The sequence below is a fragment of the Heteronotia binoei genome, chromosome 6 (genome assembly GCF_032191835.1).
Source record: "Heteronotia binoei isolate CCM8104 ecotype False Entrance Well chromosome 6, APGP_CSIRO_Hbin_v1, whole genome shotgun sequence".
NCBI classification, from domain to species: Eukaryota; Metazoa; Chordata; class Lepidosauria; order Squamata; family Gekkonidae; genus Heteronotia; species Heteronotia binoei.
Window position 1 is genome coordinate 71,954,082 of NC_083228.1, and position 19,721 is coordinate 71,973,802.

At 42.8% G+C, this 19,721-nt stretch overlaps 1 protein-coding gene across 1 annotated transcript in view; it reads right to left on the minus strand.

The window, feature by feature from the left end:
* Positions 1-19,721, minus strand: part of SORCS3 (sortilin related VPS10 domain containing receptor 3) — a 900,280-nt gene that overhangs the window by 242,847 nt on the left and 637,712 nt on the right. Inside the window, exon 7 of the mRNA XM_060242676.1 lies at positions 19,253-19,371. Within this exon, the coding sequence (XP_060098659.1) occupies positions 19,253-19,371 (119 nt within the window). The remainder of the gene's footprint in view (positions 1-19,252; positions 19,372-19,721) is intronic.

The window sequence follows — 19,721 nt, forward strand, 5'->3', positions numbered from 1 at the left end:
CTTCAATTGGAAGCCTCAGCCCAGCAAACCCATTTAAAATTCAGAGGACTTAAAACAAATTACTGATTCCCTGAGGAACGCCAAACTACACTATCCCTGAGTTAATCTCACTAATGTTAAAGTATCTTACAAAGACAAGTTCTATACTATTTCTGATCCTTCTTCAGGTCTTACTATTTTACAGTCCCTGCATGTACCATTGCTGTCAGACACGTCCAAGTCCTCCTAGAAGAGAAAGCATCCTGCATCTCCACCCAAGGACAATAAAGTTGTGGTTCGTTAAGACTGCCATTCTGTAACGTAACATTCTTCAATGACTCACTAACTTTTTACATTTAGATGACTCGCCTACCTTAACTGTTTGCTTGCTGTTTGCCCGAGCCTATTGCATTATTGTACTACAACGCTAGGGGGGGAGGGGGGGGAAGGATTCTGTTTATGTTTTATTGGTGTTAGTTCATTACAGTTAGTTCATTACAGTTCCAGTTCCAGTTTGCAGAGTCTCTTAACTCAGAACATTAGTTCTGTTGGCCCTGAGGATCCTTAAGCCTCTGGGACAAGTGAGACTTAATATTTGTTGTTTGCCCATTTGCTATTTGGAGCAACATTTTGTGAAGTATCTCAGCCATACTGTTAAAATACCTTGTGTTCTATTATTCATGAATTTAAAACTTTTACATATTAGAGAGAAATAAGATTCTTAAATTAGTTTAGTTTAAAATTGATTACACTCATTAAGCTTGAATAATTAATTGTTGCTGCACTCTATTTAATTCATTAAGATTCATCCTATAGTGATTAACTAATTGATTTTATATAATATATTTTTATACCTATATTGGGGAAAATTCATCTGCTTACACATCTGATTGCACTGTTTCCTATTTTAATCAATTTGGAATTTAATAGCTTTTAATTAATTTTAGTATTAAAGACTTTACATAATTGATTAAGTAGTAATATTTTAACCCTTCTTAAACGAAATATAAATGTCCATATATTATTGATTATATACATTGCATCAACTTGTTATTGTACGGTGGAAAATTAGTTATCTGCAGTTCATATCTAGCATAACATCATAGTTCCTCTTTCACATAGCACAGGCTAGCTGTTTCTATTCAATTTTACGTCAGTTGCTAATAGATACTTCACAGCTGCTGTACTATATTGAGTCTTTAATCTGAAAAAAAAAATTATTTTTTGATTTTTAATTTTCATTCCCTTTTCTTTTCATGACCAGTGTCATGGCTTAACTTGTGATAATTTCTACTTTCTCCTTCTACTAATATAACTGTCGGTGCGGGTGTTAGCAGAGTGAGCGGTGTGATGTGTGCAACGGTGAGCCCCAGTACAGAAGTGAGCCAGACACCTGCAGCTAGTGCTAAAACAGTGTATTTACAATATATATACAACGTGCTCACTAGTGCAGAAATATACATTAAATACAGGACCAAAGTGCTCCGCCAGCATGTGACTCCTCGAAGAGAGACCTGTGCATTGCTAGCACAGTCCATATATAGTTCCTTCAGCCAATCCTGGCGGTCCACAGTCATGCTGACTCAGCAGGTCCTTTCCACCTGTCCTCTACCGGCTAGAACCGGCTTGTAGATAAGGTCACTGTGACCTAGCCTGCCAGCTAGATCATCTGCTGTCACAATAGAGCTGTCAGACTGTGTAAAGGTAGATTCGATACTGACAATAACCCTCTTGGAATATCACAACTCTTAACATTAGAAGACTTCACAATCCAGTCAAGAGAAAACACATCTTAAACAACCATGCTCAACAACGTTTGGATATCTTTTTACTTCAAGAGACTCACTTTAAAAAACTGATCAACCCTGTTTGAAGACTAAATGGCTCCAATCTCAGTTCCATGCCAAAGGCAGCTCCAAATCCAGGGGCGTTTCGATTCTAATCTCCCACAAGCTAAGATTCAACCACCAAGAAACAAAGGCAGACCCTCAAGGTTGCTTTATCTTTATGAAAGTCCTGTTGGACAACCAGAAATTCACTATTGCTTCCATATACGCCCCGAACAATTCACAACTAGCTTTCTTAGAAGAAACCTTCAATATCCTTCAAAACTTCCAAGGAGAAGTGATCATTGGAGGTGATTTGAACTGTATTCTTGATCGGTTGCTAGACCACTCATCTCCTCAACCTCACTCCCTGAAGACCTCACAGTGCAGTTCTAAACTTCAAAATCTTCTGAGCGATCATATGCTGATGGACGCGTGGAGATTCCTTCATAAAACAGAAAAAAACTATACCTACTTCTCAAGATTCAACACTTACACTAGGATTGACTTCATCATCTTCTCTAATCAACTTCTATACCGGATCCACACGGCAGACATCGGATCAATAATCTGGTCGGATCATGCCTGGGTGACTTGCTCTTTGTCATCGTTACTGGATCATAAAACCTCAAAAAAAAACCTCCCAAGAAGGGAGCACATCCGGCCAGGGCTCCGGGATCTGCACTGGCTGCCAATAGCTTACCGAGTCCGGTACAAGGTGCTGGTTATTACCTTTAAATCCCTATATGGCCTAGGACCTGCCTACCTGAAGGACCGTCTCTCCCCACATGTTCCCCAGAGAGTACTGAGATCGGGAACTCGAAATCTCCTAGTTATCCCCAGGCCAAAAGAAGCCTGCTTAAAATCTACAAGGGACCAGGCCTTTTCTGTTACGGCCCCCTCCTGGTGGAACCAGCTGCCAGAAGAGGTGAGGGACCTGCGGGACCTTGCCTAGTTCCGCAGGGCCTGTAAGACAACCCTCTTCCGGCTGGCTTATGACTAGGTGGTACAAGAAACCAAGTGTAGTTATACTAGATGTCTGCTGTCCCTAATGTTTTAAATGGATTAAATGTCTTAAAATTTTAAATGTATTAATTATTTTAACTGTTTTTATGCTTAAATTCTATTTATGTGAAACTTTGTGTTGTGAGCCACCCTGAGCCACTTGTTGGGAAGGGCGGGATATAAATCATTAAATAAATAAATAAATAAATAAATAAATAAATAAATAAATAAATAAATAAATAAATAAATAAATAAATAATATCCTTCTCTGAACAAGCTATCATTGGAATATCGGGATTTTTTTGATCGCCCCTTTGACACTGACGAAGTTAAAGATATCATCAAACATCTTAAAAAGAACAAATCACCTGGACCTGACGGGTATACAGCTGAATTCTACAAGAAATTTGCCCCAAAGCTGCTGCAACCACTAACAGAGGCCTACAATGAAATTTTGGAAATGGGGATAATGCCCAAAACTTGGAATGATGCCTCCATCATTGTCTTGCCTAAACCTAATAAAGATCTAACTAACCCTGCTTCGTTTAGGCCAACATCGCTACTAAATCAGGACTATAAATTTTTTACGGACATGATGGCTAAACGATTAAATACTTTCATTACTCGATATATCCATCCCAACCAAGCTGGTTTCATGCCAGGGCGTGAGATTATCAACAACATCCATAAAACTCTTCACATCATGTCCTCATGTGTAAACTCCAAAACAGAAGCCCTTCTCCTATCCCTTGACACTGTGGAGAAAGCATTTGACTCTCTAGAAACTTCTTACTTAATTCCATTATTACGACATATGGGGTTTTGGTGACATTTTTCTAAGAGCCATCCAAGCTATATATCAGGAACCATCAACACAAATCAAGATCAATAGCTTGAAAATCCAACTTTTGTTTACAACGCGGCACTAGGCAAGGATGCCCACTTTTGCCTGCATTATTCACTTTGGCCACAGAACCTCTTGCAGCCTCCATTCATCAGGATCCTCTTATTGGTGGTATCAAAATTGGTGAACACAACTTTAAAATCAGCCTTTTCGCGGATGATATGCTATTATATATAACTGATCCAGAAACTTCATTGCCAAGACTTCAAGAAAATCTGCTTGTGTTTAGCAACATCTCTGGTTTGTGCATCAACCATTTGAAATCCTCTATCTTACCCCTGAATCTATTAAAAAAAACCCCAAACCTTCATTAGTTCTCATTACCTCTACCAATGGTCCAAAAAGTCCTTGACAGAGTTGTAGTAGAAGCGCCCGCTGGGTAACTCTGGTCAGACCAGTCTCAGTTGTAATTCTAAGGAAGACACTCACACAGACAGTCGGTTCAACAAACTGTATTGGGTTCAGGCAGATATCAAAGTCAAGAACCAGTCCAATAGTCATACACGTACATCCAATAGAGCCAGGCAGAAGTACAGATACAAAGTCCAAATGAATAGTCAATATACAGTCCACAGTCATCAATTCTAATATCCATCCAACAGTATGCCACGCTATATCCGTCCTTTCCTATCCCACACTGAACAGGTAGCTGGCTACTGCATTTCAAATCACCTTAGCCAATCCCATTCCAAATTGGTTAATGGCTCACACCTGATGACACTATAGCACCTGTACTCAAGGATGACACAATCTATTGGCAGTTCCAATTCACCTTAAAGTAATAGGACACTGCCATTCTCCCCCATTGGGAAATCCTTGATACATACATTTTTCTTAATTCCAAGTAATAGACAATTCTCCTTGTGTTTATTTGCAACTTGCACCTTGGTGAGTGCATCAGCCAAATTTGTGCTTGTTTCACAGTACTCTAACTGTATCAGCCCCTCAGATACACACTGTTTCACATTATAGAAACACACATCAGTGTGCTTAGAATGACCCTTCACTCCTAGCGATGAAGCTAGTTGGACTGCGGCCTGATTATCCTCCTTCACTACAATGGGATGGATAATCTGCACACCCAGATCTGATAGTAGCTGTTTAAACCATGTCAGCTCTCTGCACAAATTACTCAATGCTGCAAACTCAGTCTTGCAGGTTGATAGTGCAACATGTTTCTGTTTGGTTGATTTCCAGCCTACTAGTGTTTCACCAAGAAATACAGCAATGCCTGATGTGGATTGCCTAGTAGCTGGATCAGTAGCAAAACTGGCATCAGCATAAGCAGATAAACTAAGATTTCCTTTTGGTGTTATATACAAACACATATCCATGGTTTGTTTTAGATATCTTAGAACATGTTTTACCGCTAACCAGTGCTTTTGCTGAGGTTGCGATGTTGCCCTGGCTAATAGATTACTGTCCATGGCTATGTCTGGCCTGGACCAGTTAGCCAGATACATGAGGCTGCCAATAAGGGATTGATAAATCTCCTTATCAAACATAGGGCTGTCTGAATCATCCCTTTCATATTCCAAAGTCATAGGGCTGCTCACTCCTTTGCATTGTTCCATGCCATACTGCTTAAGGAGCTGAGCAATCTTTGCTCTCTGTGACACTTTAAATCCCCCAGGTACTTGCTGGATTTCAAGACCGACATATTGTCTTATCTGTCCCAGGTCCCTTACAGTAAATTTACTGTTTAAAGTATCTACCACATTGTTCATCACAGTATCAGACTTGCAAATAATAGCCAAATCATCAACAAAAATCAGAATCATACAATTTTGCTCCCCCCTTCCCCTTTATGAATACACATGGGTCTGCAATCCCCTTCTTGAATCCTAGCTGTTTAAGGGTTGCAGTTAGATGTTGACACCATTCAAAACCGGATTGCCTTAATCCATAAAGAGACTTTTTAAGTAACCAACAGTTAGAATTATCATTTGGAACACCTGGTGGTTTCTTAATACAGATTTCATGTCTTAGGGGTGCATGTAGATAAGCTGTTTTGATATCTAAATGTCTTACACAACAACCTTGCTTTGCAGCAAGAACCAACGCACATAATAGGGAACTTGTCATGTCTTGTCATAGTCACTGCTCTTCTGTGCAAAGCCCTGGGCAACCAAGATGTGCTTTGCATTGCACTTTACCATCAGCACCGCTCTTGATCTTGATCTTAAACATCCAGCAAGAGCCAATAAGTTTTTGTACAGGCGGTAGTTGTGCCTCCTCAAAAACTTGCAGCTGCTTTAATGATTCAAGCTCAGACTTCATTGCCTCTTGCCAGCCAGTCTGTTCTTCTTCAGGTAACTGGCATATCCCCTCATAACTTGAGGGCTCCACAGATACGTAACATGCAGTACCTGGAACGTACCAGTCAGGCTGCCTCCTCTCTCGATTAGACCTGCGCAAAGTTTGTTCAGCAGTAGTCTCTCCCGACACAGTCTCTCCATCCTCAGTGGCGTTGCAGCCGGAGCAGGCGCTCTGACCTTCTTGGCTGCTGTGCATTGAGTGAGGCCAGGGCTGCTGGAGAGCTGCTATTTCTAGGCTGGAGGGGATGTGGTGAAAGGGCAATAGGTTTGTGGATGTGCCCATTGGTTGGTGGGGCTTCCTGGAAGGGTAGTGATAAAGAAACTGGCTGTTGAATGTGACCATTGTTCTGTGTTAATTTCTGGGAGGGTTGGAAGGGGTGTGAAGATAAGGAAGATGGTTGTTGACTGTGCTGATTGTTCTGGGGAATGTGCTGGTTGTTCTGTGAATTTCTGCAATTTATAGTCTGTAGGGTGTTTTGCAGAGCTGGATACCAAGATTGGTGGATGGAAATGCCTTCTTCCTTTCTGTTAAAGTTGTGCTGTTAAAGTTGTGCTGGTGTTTGTAAATCTCAATAGCTTCTCTGTTCAGGCAGGTATGATAATGTGAGGCCATAGAAAGGACTTCAGTTCTTTCAAAGTGGATGACGTGGTCTCCTTCTTGAAGTGCATGTTCAGCTTGAAGTGATTGTTCTGGTAACCCAAAAATATCATCCTTTTGGCTTTTTTGTGCCCCTTCCTTCTCATCTGACTGGGCACGTTCACATATGCAGGGATACCAAATGTTCTCACATGATCAAGTGATGGTTTTCTCCCATACCACACACTTGCAGGAATCTGTCCTGTAGCAGATGACCAAATTAGATTCAGATTGTGGGAAGCACACATAAAGCTCTCGCCCCAGTAGTGCTTTGGCAAGTTACTGTCCATCAACATACAAAAACACCATATTCTGTAATGTTTGTCCATGTCTTTCACAGAATGCATTATGTTGTGGCCGATACGTAGCTGTGAGTCTCTGCTCTATTCCATTTCTCTGGAATAGCCTCTCCATCTTTTGATTTACATATTCACTGCCTCTATCACTGACAATGCATTTTGGCAACTTCTCCGTTTACCTTTGCACAAACCGGAGCCAGTTAGATACAGCTTGGTAGATATATGCTTTGGAACTAAGAAGGAAACAGAATCCATACCTGTTGTAATGGTCTTCTATTGATAGAACGTATTTAGCTCCTCCAAGGCTTGCTGGAAACGGCCCCCATTAAATCCATGAATACCACCTCTAGGATTTCTTTGCTCTGGAAATTGCCTGGGGTTCTCACAGCGGTAGATTTAGATTTTACAGCCTTACAGATATCACAATCCACATAGGATCTACATGGTTTCAGCCTTACACCTGCTGACATTTGTAAAGTCTTTTTGCACTGCAGAAAAGTTTGCATGTCTGAGACGTCTATGCCAAATATGTATGCACTCATCATGGGGGGGGGGGGGGGTTCATTTGCATATACTGCCTGCACGCATTTCTCCATTCCTAGGAGATAGAGGTCTCCTTGCAGACGTGCTTTCACAGACAGACCTTGGGCACTAATGACGCAGTCAGCCGCTGTGAAAGACACTAGAAAACCTTGTTGGGTCAAAGATGATACAGATAGTAAATTATACTTCAAATTAGGCACATATAGCATTTCCAGTTCTCTTTCTAGGCTTGCCATATACACAGTTCCTCTGCCAGTCACTTTTGCACAAACGCCATCAGCCAGCGACACGCATTGGCCTTTCACAGGAGTAAAAGTCTTAAATAGTTGTTTGTCCTTGGCAATGTGCATGGACGCACCACTGTCAATTAAGAACAGGTGAGCACTAAGGAAGGAATGTTCATTGATTATCACATTCACACACTCACCTCTGGAGTTAATTTTAGTCCTTTTGCCTTTCTTTATATTGCATTGTTTCAGCAAATGAGTTGTGCTGCCACACCCATAGCACTTACGCACTGCACAAGCCTTTGCAGCGTCATGCTCATGCTTGGCTCCTTTAATGCTCTTCAAGGCATTCTTGTTACTTGTAGAATGTGCTGGAGTCTCCCGGAGATGGGCATTTTCCCATCTCCTCATGTCCTCATTCAACAAACGGTGGGTAATATTATCTCTGTTTGAGGCACCACATCCAAGTTTACCACAAATTGGTCAAAACTTTCATCCAACGAGCATAAAACGATGTAGCTTGCTGTAAGGAAGAAAAATTTACCTCCTTCCCTTGGAGCTCAGCAAAGTCCGTTTCATGTATTCCAAGTGTTGCATCATATCACCACCTGGCTGCAGACGTGCTCTCAATAGTTTTTGCATCAGATACCGGTATAACTGAGAGCCAACACTTTCTCGCACATATATTGCTTTTAAAGCATCCCAGCAACTTTTGGCACTGTTGATACCCTTGATATGGACCAGTTGCGAATTTCCCAGGGTTTAGCCCAATTAGGGATAGAGCTTTCTCATCATTCCTGCGGAGTTTAATAATCAGCTCAGCGTCATCCTCGGCATGTAGAGCTGTTATATCAGGCGGGTCAGCCACCATCTCCCACAGGCCCTGGAATTTTAACAACATAGCGACTTTCTCTGCCCATGTATTGTAATTGCCTCCATTCAGCTTGGTTATCAGGAAACCAGAAGCATTTACATTGGACTCCATAGTGTAGACCTAGGACAAAGACAAACTGCCACCAGCCACACTCACAGCTGCTGCTGCCTTACTCACAAGCAATCTTTCTCCTCACATTACACCAAGAATACGCTTTCTCACATTAAGACGCAACAAAATTGAGGGTAGTTTGAGCTTCCCAGACCTCTCAACCTATCATCGCTCAACATTGTTAGTCTCCTCAGTCAAACTAGCCCGATGTGGAAATGACATTGAATGTTCTAAACCTATACATTCATTGATATCACCGCTCTCTCTTCAATATCTACTTTGGCTGAAATCATCGAATCACCCATCCTCAGTTTGCTCTAATCCCTTCTTGTTGTCTATCTTCAGGGCTTGGGATTTTTTTACGTTAAAGGCTCTACCTCCTGTATCACGATTCTCATCAATTCATGGCTACACCAAAACAATTGTACTACTCATCTAAAAACTTTGAAAACAGCAGGCTTCAACCGTATTGTAGATATCTCTTCATGCACAGGTCTCTTACCCAAATCTGAATTGGATCTAAAACTCAGCAAGTCACTACCTTGGTTTTTCTACTTTCAATTGAATCATGCTATGTCCTCAATTTACCTCTCCAAAATTTTGAAAACACCACTAACGGTCCTTTGAGAAATTATTGGACTCTTCAAATGTACGCTCAAAAGGTCTCATATCGGCCATTTATGGAATTGTAGCAAACATAGACGATGGCACACCGCCTCCCTCCCAACAACAGTGGAACTATGATTACAACATGGATCTCACGCCTGACCAGTGGGCAAACATTTACTCATCCAATATGTTCACCTCGACAATTTCCGTAACCAGAATACAATCTTTCAAAATTTTGCATTGATGGTACCTCACCCCGCAAAAGCAAGCTAAATTTGATAAAAACAGATCCCTGCAATGTTGGAAGAAATGTGGAAGCATAGGATCTTATGCTCATTGTTAGTGGGAATGCCCAAGCACTCAGAACTTATGGAAAGACATTCTAATTCAAATTAAAATAATCACCAGTTACACCTTGCCATTCTCACCTGCTCTGATTTTTTTAAACCATTGCGAAGACATGAACGTTCCAAAATCAGACAAGACCTAATCATTAGCTTACTGGCTGCAGCGAAGTCTTCTATTGCCTCCTACTGGAGGTCATCTCAAATCCCTCCAGGTCGAACTAGCTAAAACATGTATGGGATCATTTCCTTTTGGAGAAAATAAATGACAAGCTGTTACAAGTTGAAATTTTCCCAAAAGAAACTAACTTCACCGCTAAAGTGGCTCCCTTTAATTAATTTCATCTCTTCGCAAGACTGTTTTCTATATGACCCTCTGCATCTAAAGATACTTTATTCCTAACTGCTATCTTTCATTCTACTCTATATCACATTTCTTTTAGATCAGGAAATTATTGTAGTGAGCCTCAACACAGGTCAGTTATTATGATTTGTTATTTAATATTATTCTCAACATCTTACACAGTATTTATTGTTTTTACTTTATAACTACTGCTCTATTTATTCCCTGCAATATTATATAGTTCATATTACGTGTTATTACTTAGCTGCCTTTAGCTTATAAGTGTTTTAGTTTTTATTTTAATTTGTCTAGACTCAATGACTTGACACAAATAGTATAATAGCTCATATTCTCCAATCTAATAGCAATACCAACTACTTTCAGCTTGGCAATGTCTTATATTGCACAATATCTGTGTATCATTTTTATTCCCAGTAGTTCTTTTGACTTCATGGTCTGGGGAGTGTCAGCAACCTGTTTGTTTTGAAACATCTTATGCACTTGAACAGACACTTACCTTAATAACATGATCGCTATAAACTGTTAAATTGTATAAAAACTATAATGTATTCCTAAGTTTATCAACTTAATTTTTGTCTCTATGTATAAAAAGTGAAGCAATTAAGTAAGCTTTTATTATTGTATGCACAAAATTTTCAAAATCTTTATTTCATAAAAAAGTATATTATGCTTCTCATATTACATTGTAAGGAAAGCCCCCTACTTTTCATACATATGGACATCGTGATCACCAAACTGCCTGATCCGCCTCAGATGGAAAAAGACAATCTGGCAGTAGTGGTAACTTGAGCCTCCATAGACAGAGAGGCATCTAGGAATACCCCCAAGCTCTTCTCCCAGGATGGGAGCCTGATCTCTGATCCCAGCCCCCGTAACCTAGGCACAGGACCTCCTTCAATGGATTCAATTTCAGTCAACTCTGTTGCAACCAACCAGCCACATCTTGCAGTGCCCTACCCAGTTCCTCTGGGGCCAAATCTGGGTGGCCATCCATCAGCAGATAGAGCTGGGTGTCATCTGCATATTGATGACACCCCAACCTATATCTCCAGATAATCTGGGCAAGGGGGTGCATGTAGATGTTAAATAACATTGGGAAAATAATTGCTCCCTGTGGCACACCACATTGTAATGGGTGCCACTGGGATAGTTCACCCCCGAGTGCCACCTTCTGTCCCTGACCTTGGAGAAAGGAGACCAGCCATTGTAAGGCCAGCCCCCATATCCCCATGTCGGTGACACGGTGGGCTAACACTTTGCGGTCGACCATATCAAACACTGCCGACAGATCAAGAAGAATCAGCAGCGCTGAACACTTCAATTGAGATGCCTCCGGAGATAATCCACCAAGGTGATCAACACCATCTCCATCCCATGGGCAGGGTGAAAGCCGAACTGGAAGGGATTCAGGACATCAGCATCCTCCAACAAGAAAGTCTGAAGCTACGTTGCCACTGCCCTCTCCACCACCTTGCCCAGGAACGGCAAGTTCAAGACTTGAGTGGTAGTTTGCTAGGGACCATAGGGTCCAAAGATGCTTTTTCAGGAGAGGCCTGCCTCCTTCAAGGCCCCTGGAAATGCCCCGCTGAAAGGGACAAGTTGATGATCTCCCTCAGAGGAGTTTGCATGCCATTACTACAGGCTTTAACAAGCCATGACAGACAAGGATCAAGGGGGCAAGTGGTGGGTTTCACAGCAGTCAGGGTCTTATCAAATTCATCCTGAGGGAGCAGGCTGAAATGGTCCAAAACGGGACCTGAAGACGGGCAAGGAGCTACCAGTTCCATTATTGTATCAATTGTGGCTGGAAGGTCATGGTGGGGCGACAAGACTCTATCTGCAAAATAATCTGTGAAAGCCACACAGCCTATATTCAATTCCCTAATGTTTGGCATGCCCTGAGGCAAAGATGTTAATGACTGAATTAATCTAAATAATTGAGCTGGGTGCAATGTTACAGAAGCGATGGAGGCAGCATAGAACTCCTTCTTTGCTGCTTTCATCACCATCTTATAGGTCTTCATAAATGACATATAAGATGTTCTAGCAGCTTCATCTCAGGCCTTCTGCCTCACTCTCTCTAGTCATCTCAGCTCCTGTTTCATCCGCCTCAGCTCCAAGGAATACCAAGGAGCCAAGTTGGTATGGGGGCAGAGAGGATGCTGGGGAGTGACCATGTCAATGGCTTCAGAAAGACGGCTTTGCCAGTCTTCCACCAGCTCATCCAACGGGCCGCCAGGGTGTACCATCCTGCAGAGCTTCCTGGAGCCTATTGGGGTCCATTTGGCTCTGCAGGCGAGCATAAATCCACCAGCTACCTAAACAGGGAGGGTTAGGCGTGACCAACTGGGCCTTCAGGACAAAGTGGTCTGACCATGGCACCACATCCATGGTAATACAGTCTATTCCAATCCCTGAAACAAAGATAAGATCTAGTGTGTGACCCGTTAGATGTGTGGGAGCTGAAACAACTTGGGAGAGACCTAGTGCTGCCATGGAGGACACCAGGTCTTTAGCCTGCGAGGAGGCCACATCCTCGGCATGGGCACTGAAGTCTCTCAGAACCAATAGTCTGGGATATTCCAGTGCCCAGGTGGATATAGCATTTATCAGGCCAGGCAGGACACTGGCTGGTGTGTTAGGTGGATGGAACACCAGCCAAATGGCCAAGCTTTCCTCAGCATCCTGCAGCAGGCCCACACATTCAGTGCCAGCATTCCATGTCTCAGGGAGTGCCCTGAAGGAGAAAGTCTCCCGGATAAACATTGCCACACCTCCACCCCATCCATCAATCTGGGACTGGTGGAGGACCGAAAAGCCTGAGAGGGCCAGCTGCCACAAGGAAACAATTTCACCATCCCGCATCCAGGTTTCGGTCAAACAAGTCAGGTCTACTGCCTGTTCCACCAGGTAATCCTGAAGAACGGAGATCTTATTGTTGATAGACCTGGCATTGCACAGCACCAGTGTCGGAGAAAGGTTTCTCTCTCATTCCACACCATCCCATAAGAGAAGCCATGTTGGATCAGGCCAATGGCCCATCCAGTCCAACACTCTGTGTCACACAGTGGCCAAAAATTTATATATATATATAATTTATATACACACACACACACGCTGTGCCTAATACCACTGATGGACCTCTGCTCCATATTTTTATCTAAACCCCTCTTGAAGGTGGCCATGCTTGTGGCCGCCACCACCTCCTGTGGCAGTGAATTCCACATGTTAATCACCCTTTGGGTGAAGAAGTACTAACTTTTATCCGTTTTAACCTGTTTGCTCAGCAATTTCATCGAATGCCCACGAGTTCTTGTATTGTGAGAAAGGGAGAAAACTACCTCTTTCTCTACTTTCTCAATCCCATGCATTATCTTGTAAACCTCTATCATGTCACCCCGCAGCTGACGTTTCTCCAAGCTAAAGAGTCCCAAGCGTTTCAACCTTTCTTCATAGGGAAAGTGTTCCAGCCCTGTAATGTACTGGGATCGGCGCAGTAAGAGACCAGAGTCGGAGAGTGATTTCAGCAAGCTTTACTTCAGGAACACACACACACACTGAGCTCTGTTCAAACTTCCCGCTCCTTTATACAATTCTTCCCCCTTTCTGATTGGTCCTTAACTATCTACATGGATTGGCTATTTACAGGGCCCTAAGGGCCTATCAGGGTACAGTATGAGCCTGGATGTTGATTGGCTACTTATGTTTCAATCCTTCCCCTGATTGGGCACGCTTAGGCCTCCCTCTGGAACCCTGGTGTGGAGTTCAAGCTCTGGCTTGTTCGGCTTCCCTCCAAAAGTAACAGTTCCCTCCAAAAGTAACAGTTCTCCCATTTGAGCCTAGGACACAACAATTCTAGTTGCCCTTTTCTGGACTTTCTCCAATGCTATAATATCCTTTTTGAGGTGCGGTGACCAGAACTGCACACAGTACTCCAAATGAGACTGCACCATCAATTTATACAGGGGCATTATGATACTGGCTGATTTGTTTTCAGTTCCCTTCCTAATAATTCACAGCACGGCGTTGGCCTTTTTTTTATTGCAAACGCACACTGTCTTGACATTTTCAGTGAGTTATTTACCACGACCGAAAGATCTTTCTCTTGGTCAGTCTCTGCCAGTTCACACCCCCATCAACTTGTATTTGTAGCTGGGATTCTTGGCCCCAGTGTGCATTACTTTGCACTTGGCCACACTGAACTGCATCTGCCACGTTGACGCCCACTCACCCAGCCTCAACAGGTCCCTTTGGAGTTCCTCACAATCCTCTCTGGTTCTCACCACCCTGAACAATTTAGTGTCATCCACAAACTTGGTCACTTCACTGCTCACTCCCAACTCTAAATCATTTATGAACAAGTTAAAGAGCATGGGACCCAGTACCGAGCCCTGCGGCACCCCACTGCTTACTGTCCTCCATTGCGAAGACTGCCCATTTATACTCACTCTCTGCTTGCTATTACTCAGTCAGTTTTTGATCCACAAGAGGACCTGCCTTTTACTCCATGACTCTCAAGCTTTCTAAGGAGCCTTTGATGAGGAAATTTATCAAAAGCTTTCTGGAAGTCAAGGTAAACAACATCTATTGGGTCTCCTTTGTCCACATGTTTGTTCACCCCCTCAAAGAAATGTAGCAGGTTAGTGAGGCAAGATCTTCCCTTACAGAACCCATGCTCAGTCTTCCTAAATAACCCGTTTTCATCAATGTGCCTACTCATTCTGTCCTTGATAATGCTTTCTACCAACTTTCCCGGTATTGAAGTCAGACTGACTGGCCTGTAATTTCCCGGATCTCCTCTGGAACCCTTTTTAAAGATGGGAGTGACATTTGCTACCTTCCAGTCTTTAGGAACGGAGGCAGATTTCAATGAAAGTTTACAGATTTTTGTCAAAAGATCCACAAGTTCAACTTTGAGTTCTTTCAGAACTCTCGGATGTATGCCATCCGGACCCGGTGACTTATTAGTTTTTAATTTGTCTATCAGTTGTAGGACCTCCTCTTTTGTCACCTCAATCTGACTCAGGTCTTTCAACACCCCTTCCAAAATTAGTGGTTCTGGGGCGGGCGAAAAGTTCTCATCTTCCACAGTGAAGACAGAGGCAAAAAATGCATTCAGCTTCTCAGCCATTTCCCTATCCTCCTTCAGTAATCCTTTTACCCCATGGTCACCCAAGGGCCCCACTGCTGGTTTCCTGCTTCTAATATATTTGAAGAAATTTTTATTGTTGGTCTTTCTGTTTTTTGCAATATGCTCCTCATAGTCCCTTTTTGCCTGCCTGATCACAGTCTTGCATTTGATTTGCTACAGCCTGTGTTCCCTTTTACTAATCCCACTTGGACTGGTTTTCCACTGCTTAAAGGAGTCCTTCTTACCTTTTACAGCTTCCATTACTTTGTTTGTTAACCATGCAGGCCTTTTCTTATGCCTGTTTGTGCCTTTCCTAACTTGTGGTATGTATTTTATCTGAGCTTCTAGGATTATAGTTTTAAATAGTGTCCAAGCTTCCCCAAGGGTTTTGACCATATTTACCTTTCCTTTCAGTTTCCTCCTCACATGCCTCCTCATCTCAGAGAATTTACCCCTTTTAAAGTTAAACGTGGTTGTGGCGGTCTTTTTGGGCAACTCTCTATTTATACAAACGGTGAAATCAATAACATTATGGTCACTGTGTCAGAACTGGAACGAACTTCAGACGATTCCAATACTTGTTGCAAAGTTAGGATCTTTATTGAAGAACTACAGTGCTAGAACAACGAGATAACAGTAATGCCGGGCCCTGGCATTTGGTTACATTTTATGCCATCAGTAAAGTACAATAAAGCTATCATTCACACGGGTTACAGACAAGTGTCTCTTTTCCCAGGCTTCGTTATCAGAAGGGAGGATGCCTCCCCGTGGTGAAGGCCAAATGGCCTGTCTTCAAAAGGGCACCTGTGGATGTTGAACAGAGACTATCTGTCGCCCGCCCTGGAGCCCTAAATATTTGAAATAGCTAAGAGGGCAGGGTTAATGGCTCAGGCTGTGGACTCTGTGTTAGTGTTAGGTTACAGCATGGAGTCGGTTTGGCCAAGGCAGAGAGAGAGAAAGTTACAAGTTCTGACACATTGCTCCCAAGCAGCGCAATCACTTTTACATCTCTCACCAAGTCTTGGGCATTACTTAGGACCAAATCCAGGATCGCCCCATCCCTGGTAGGTTCTGAGACCATCTGCTCCATAGCACAGTCATTGAGAGCATCAAGAAACTCAATATCTTTTTCTTGACCAGAACACATATTGACCCAATCAATCTGCGGGTAGTTAAAATCACCTATTACGACACAGTTTTTATGTTTAGCCACTATCTTTAAGCCTTCCCTCATGTTATAATCGTCCACTCTCTTTTGATTTGGTGGGCGATAACAAACTCCCATAGTTTAATTTCCTTTTGGGCCCTCTATTTCAACCCAAAGCATTTCTAAAAGGGAATCTAATTCTCTGACCTCAGTCTTACTGGATTGTATATCCTCTCTGACATACAGAGCCACCCCACCTTCAACCCTTCCCTCCCTATCCTTCCGATATAACTTATATCCAAAAATCACCGTGTCCCACTGATTCTCCTCATTCCACCAAGTTTCTGAAATTCCCACAATGTCTATGTTTTCTCCCAACACTAAGCATTCCAATTCACCAATTTTACTTCGAACACTTCTAGCATTTGCATACAAACATCTATAATTTCCCAGGCAAGCTAGGTCCGCCACCTTCCTCTTGCCGCCTCGAGACTCTGGCAGACAGTCCATACTGCTTGTCACCATCACAGTGGACAACTCTGATCTGTTACCCGGTAGAAAAATAGCAGCCAACCCTTCATCTCTTTGAGACGAGTCCTCCCAAACCAGAGACATTTCATCTCCTGTCGGCTTTCCCCCAAGATTTAGTTTAAAAACTGCTCTGCCACCTTTTTGATTTTAAGCACCAGCAGCCTGGTTCCATCCGGGGACAAGTGGAGACCATCTCTTTTGTACAGCTCCCACTTGTTCCAGAAAGCATCCCAGTGCCTAACAAACTTAAACCCTTCCTCCTTACACCATCGTCTCATCCACACATTGAGAGTTCTAATTTGTGCCTGTCTCTCCTGCCCTGCACGTGGAACAGGTAGGACTTCCGAGAAGGCTACTTTGGAGGTCCTGGCCTTAAGTCTCCCGCCTAGCAGCCTAAATTTTTCCTCCAGGACCTCACGACTGCATTTCCCCACATCGTTGGTGCCAACATGCACCACGACCACAGGCTCCTCCCCAGCACTGTCTATCAGCCTATCTACTACACGCATAATGTCCGCTAGCTTTGCACCAGGCAGGCAAGTCACCATACGGTCAGTACGCGGTTTTGCCACCCAGCTGTCTACTTGCGTAAGGATCGAATCACCAACTACCAAAAAAACCCCTCTCCCCCTGCCCAGGGATGGTTCCTTGGCGCGAAAGGATTCCCGCTCACCAACTGAAGAAGAGGTCCCTTCTGAGGGCACATTCCCCTTATCCTCAGCACGGTGCCCTGTTTCCTCTCGACCCTCACGCTCTCTGACAGCAACGGGGCTGCTACGTTCAGAGCGGGGCTCATCTAATATGCCCCCAAGAGTCTTCCCCAAGTGCTTAACTGACCGTCTCTGCTTCCCCAGGGAAGTCACCTCGGCCTCAAGGGTACGAACTCGTTCCCTGAGGACCAGGAGCTCCTTGCATCGAGCACACACCCAAGACTTCTGTCCTTTGGGTAGATAGTCATACATGTGACACTCAGTGCAAAACACTGGAAAGCCCCCCCCCCCCCCCCGCTGGCATTCTATCTTTATGATACACACACACACACAGTCCTCTTTAAATGCTGTTTGTTTAAGTGGCTCCCCTTCTAGAGGGTCAACTTACCTTATTGGGAGAACAAGGAAATCAGGGATCTGGGTTCTTGGTCATTAGAGAGCCCCTAGCCGAAGATCCACAGGCCAAGCGCCCTTTAGCTCTTGCCTTTGGCAAGGCGCAGCTTAAAATGCAAAGAGGGTGGAGCAGAGGCACTCCTAAGCAAACAGCAGCAATCACTCTCAATCTCTTTCACTTTTAGCCCACTCAACCAAACAAAGAGCAGTTCCCCAGCTATCACAACACAGAATTTTAGGCAGTCCCACAAACCTCAGAATGAAGTCTTTCAAAACTCAAATTCTCAGCGACTTCTCCAGCTGTCTCAGCTATGAGAGCTGCTGTGCTCTGTTCCGCTCCTCTCAGACCTCTGCGAGATCCCAAAATTCCAGCATCTAGGTATTTCACAAATACTGACTACAACAGTCACTTAAAGGCAATTGCTAAATGAAATTAGATTGTCTGACAGAGTCTAGACGGCCTTTTGTTGCCCAAGCTATGAAAATCAGTTTCTCCATGGTATGCTTGTCAGCATATGCAGCAACCTTACTAAATTAGTTCCTTCTCACCACTGAATATAATTAAATACATTAAAAATGGAGGCATTACATAAAACTAGAAAATAGCACAAGGATATTGATATATTCTGTTGGTCACTTTACAACAGATAAAAAGAAAAGAAATATAAAAGGCTAAGACTGAAATTTGGGGGATGAAAATGGAAGGAAACACACATGAAAACACATGTTAAATAATATAGAAAATACAGTTAGTGGAATAGGCCAATTTGAACTATCAGAATAACCATAATTAGCATATTCAAGCCACATTTTTGTGCAATGCCTGAATGCAGCCATTGCCATACAATGGTTGGTCTAGGACAATGTAGACCTAGGTTAACATTCCAGCTCTGCCATCAGGTTCACAGGTTCACCTTGTCCCAATCACTATCTCCCAGCCTATCCTATCGCTTATAGCTATGAGGATAAAATGTGAGTATATACACTGCCTTGAGTTTCATGGAGGAAGGGCAACATCAATCTAATAATTAAAATCTAAACAGTTGAATGAGTCAGTGATTTATTTAATTATGTTTTGCTAGAACAACAGCTATATGTTGCTTCATATCTGTATTATCATATGGCAACAGATACATAATTATTTTGCACATTGGACCAGTTTTGATACTTCAACAAAGAGGGAAAGAATTTTCTTTGTACATATTAACTGTTTATTCTCTTTATTTTCTTTACATTGGGAAGATGCAAATGTGCTCAACACAGACTATTTATCATTATTTCATATTTTGTGGTAACGTACCTGGATGAAGATGTATTCATCTTGGACGACAAGTGAACTTGTGTCAATAGAGCGCAGAAAGGGCCCACTCCTGGTGGTCTCTGAACATTCTTGAATCCTACAGGTAATATAGTGGGCATCTGTAATAGGACAAAAAACTAAACATGAACAAATGTAGCTCAGGAGTTTATGGACTGAAAAAAAGCACTGGATATGCTCTGGAAGTCAGAATACTGTATCCTGGAAATCTTCCTGTTGAACACAAAAGACTTGTTTGGAAGAGAGTATTTTCTGAGGAAACTGCCAGGCTTACATCCCTTCTCCATTAGCTGTGCTTGACTCCTGCTTGCCATGGTACTTTTGTTATTATTTTATTTTAGTTTATTATTTTAATGATAATAACGTCCTGCCATAATCATGGCAGATTAAAACACAACAAGCATAGGAACTTGAAACAGCAATCCACTATATAGAACTTTTTTAAAAAATG